Consider the following 1,500-nt stretch of genomic DNA (forward strand, 5'->3'; position numbering starts at 1 on the left):
ATGCGTATTGTGGGAGACCAAATCACAAACCTTGCTGAAGTCAAGGATCCATTGGTGTCTCCTCCTACACGGATTTATCCATTTGTCATGGAAAGCAATCAGGTTGGTCAGGCATCACTGACTGCTGGCAAATCCATCACTGGCTCCTCCTCATCGTCTTCTCCTCTGTGTGCCCAGAAATGTTCCAAGAGGCCTTGCACTATGACCTTTACAAAGACCAAAGCAAGGCTGAGTTTGTGGAAGATGGGACCTGTCATTAAGGGCTTTGGCTCATTCATTTTGAAGGTGGCAAACACCTTCAAAGGTTTCACACTGCTTCCCTCTTCCCTATTCTCTTGTATATCTTGATAAATCTCTGAAGTATCTTGGGTATGTTTTCTAAACTATGTTTTTAGGAGCAATTAGAAATATTTCAAAGCTTTTGTATCTAATTGTTCACTCCTTCTCCAACCATAAAAGGTCATGTTATGCTTTTTTTGGTCACTTAAGTTGTTTCTATTGTTTCTCCTTGAGAAGGTCAAATCCTCCTGATCATAAATACATTCATATTAACAACATGGAAAGGAGATGTAAAATAAGAGTAGGAGGAATTAGAAGAAGTTTTAGAAGGACTTCACTGCTGGTCTACAGGACAACAGGATGGTTTATTACACCTTTCACCAAAATACAAATAAGTCAGAGCCAAGAATGAAAATTTTAACTACTCTTTTCTTGCCTTCATGGCTTAATGAATGTATCTGGACGTGTTTCAGATTGTCAAAAGAGATTGTCAAAAGCTGAGATCAAGGACCCAGTCAGACGAGCACAGACATGGACAGCATACATCTATATACAAAAAATCCAAAGGCATAGCCTCCTTTTTTGTCCCAACCTACTCCATCTGCCTAATGTAATAACATTCAAAGAAACAAGCATTCCGTACACTAGTGACAGAGAAACATCCGGGCCTGTAAATGCTTTCCAAACTAGCAACAAGAAGGGAACATAAAGGACAAAAGCCCCTATGTTTCAGAGGAAGGAGACTGCTCACCAGAACCCCTTATGTCTTTTCATAAAGGCAGAGATGTTGAGTTTAGAAGGCAAACCCTATGGCAAATCATCTTCTCCCAGTGTAGGATCAGAAATCCTGACGTGGAGCTTTGTGTGCTCTAAAACAGTACGAGGACGGGGTAGCAAAACTCTCCAGTTTAATGTTGTGGTAAGACACTGGAGGTCTCACCTCTGAGTCCAGAGGAGAGCAAAGAAGGGTTTGGAGCACAAGTCTCATGAGGAGCAGCTGAGAGAGCCGGGGTTTGTTTAGCCTGGAGAAAGGGAGGTTCGGGGTGTACCTCCCACTCACTGCAACTACGCGAAAGGAGGTGAGGGTCGGCCTCTTCTCCCAGGCAATTAGCGACAGCCTCAAGCTGTGCCAGGGCAGTTTGAATTCGGACATCAGGAGGAATTCCTCCACAGAGAGGGTGGCTAGACTGTGGAAAGCCCGCACATCGGAAGAGCGTCGAT

At 43.7% G+C, this 1,500-nt stretch overlaps 1 protein-coding gene across 1 annotated transcript in view; it reads left to right on the plus strand.

Moving 5' to 3' along the window:
* DGKQ (diacylglycerol kinase theta) overlaps window positions 1-1,500 on the plus strand; it is an 88,553-nt gene continuing 87,053 nt past the window's right edge. The window contains exons 1-2 of the mRNA XM_027663692.1: window positions 1-102; window positions 1,058-1,198. Of these exons, the coding sequence (XP_027519493.1) occupies window positions 1-102; window positions 1,058-1,198 (243 nt within the window). The remainder of the gene's footprint in view (window positions 103-1,057; window positions 1,199-1,500) is intronic.

This window comes from Corapipo altera, unplaced genomic scaffold, assembly GCF_003945725.1.
Source record: "Corapipo altera isolate COAL_440 unplaced genomic scaffold, ASM394572v1 61129, whole genome shotgun sequence".
Classification (NCBI taxonomy): Eukaryota; Metazoa; Chordata; class Aves; order Passeriformes; family Pipridae; genus Corapipo; species Corapipo altera.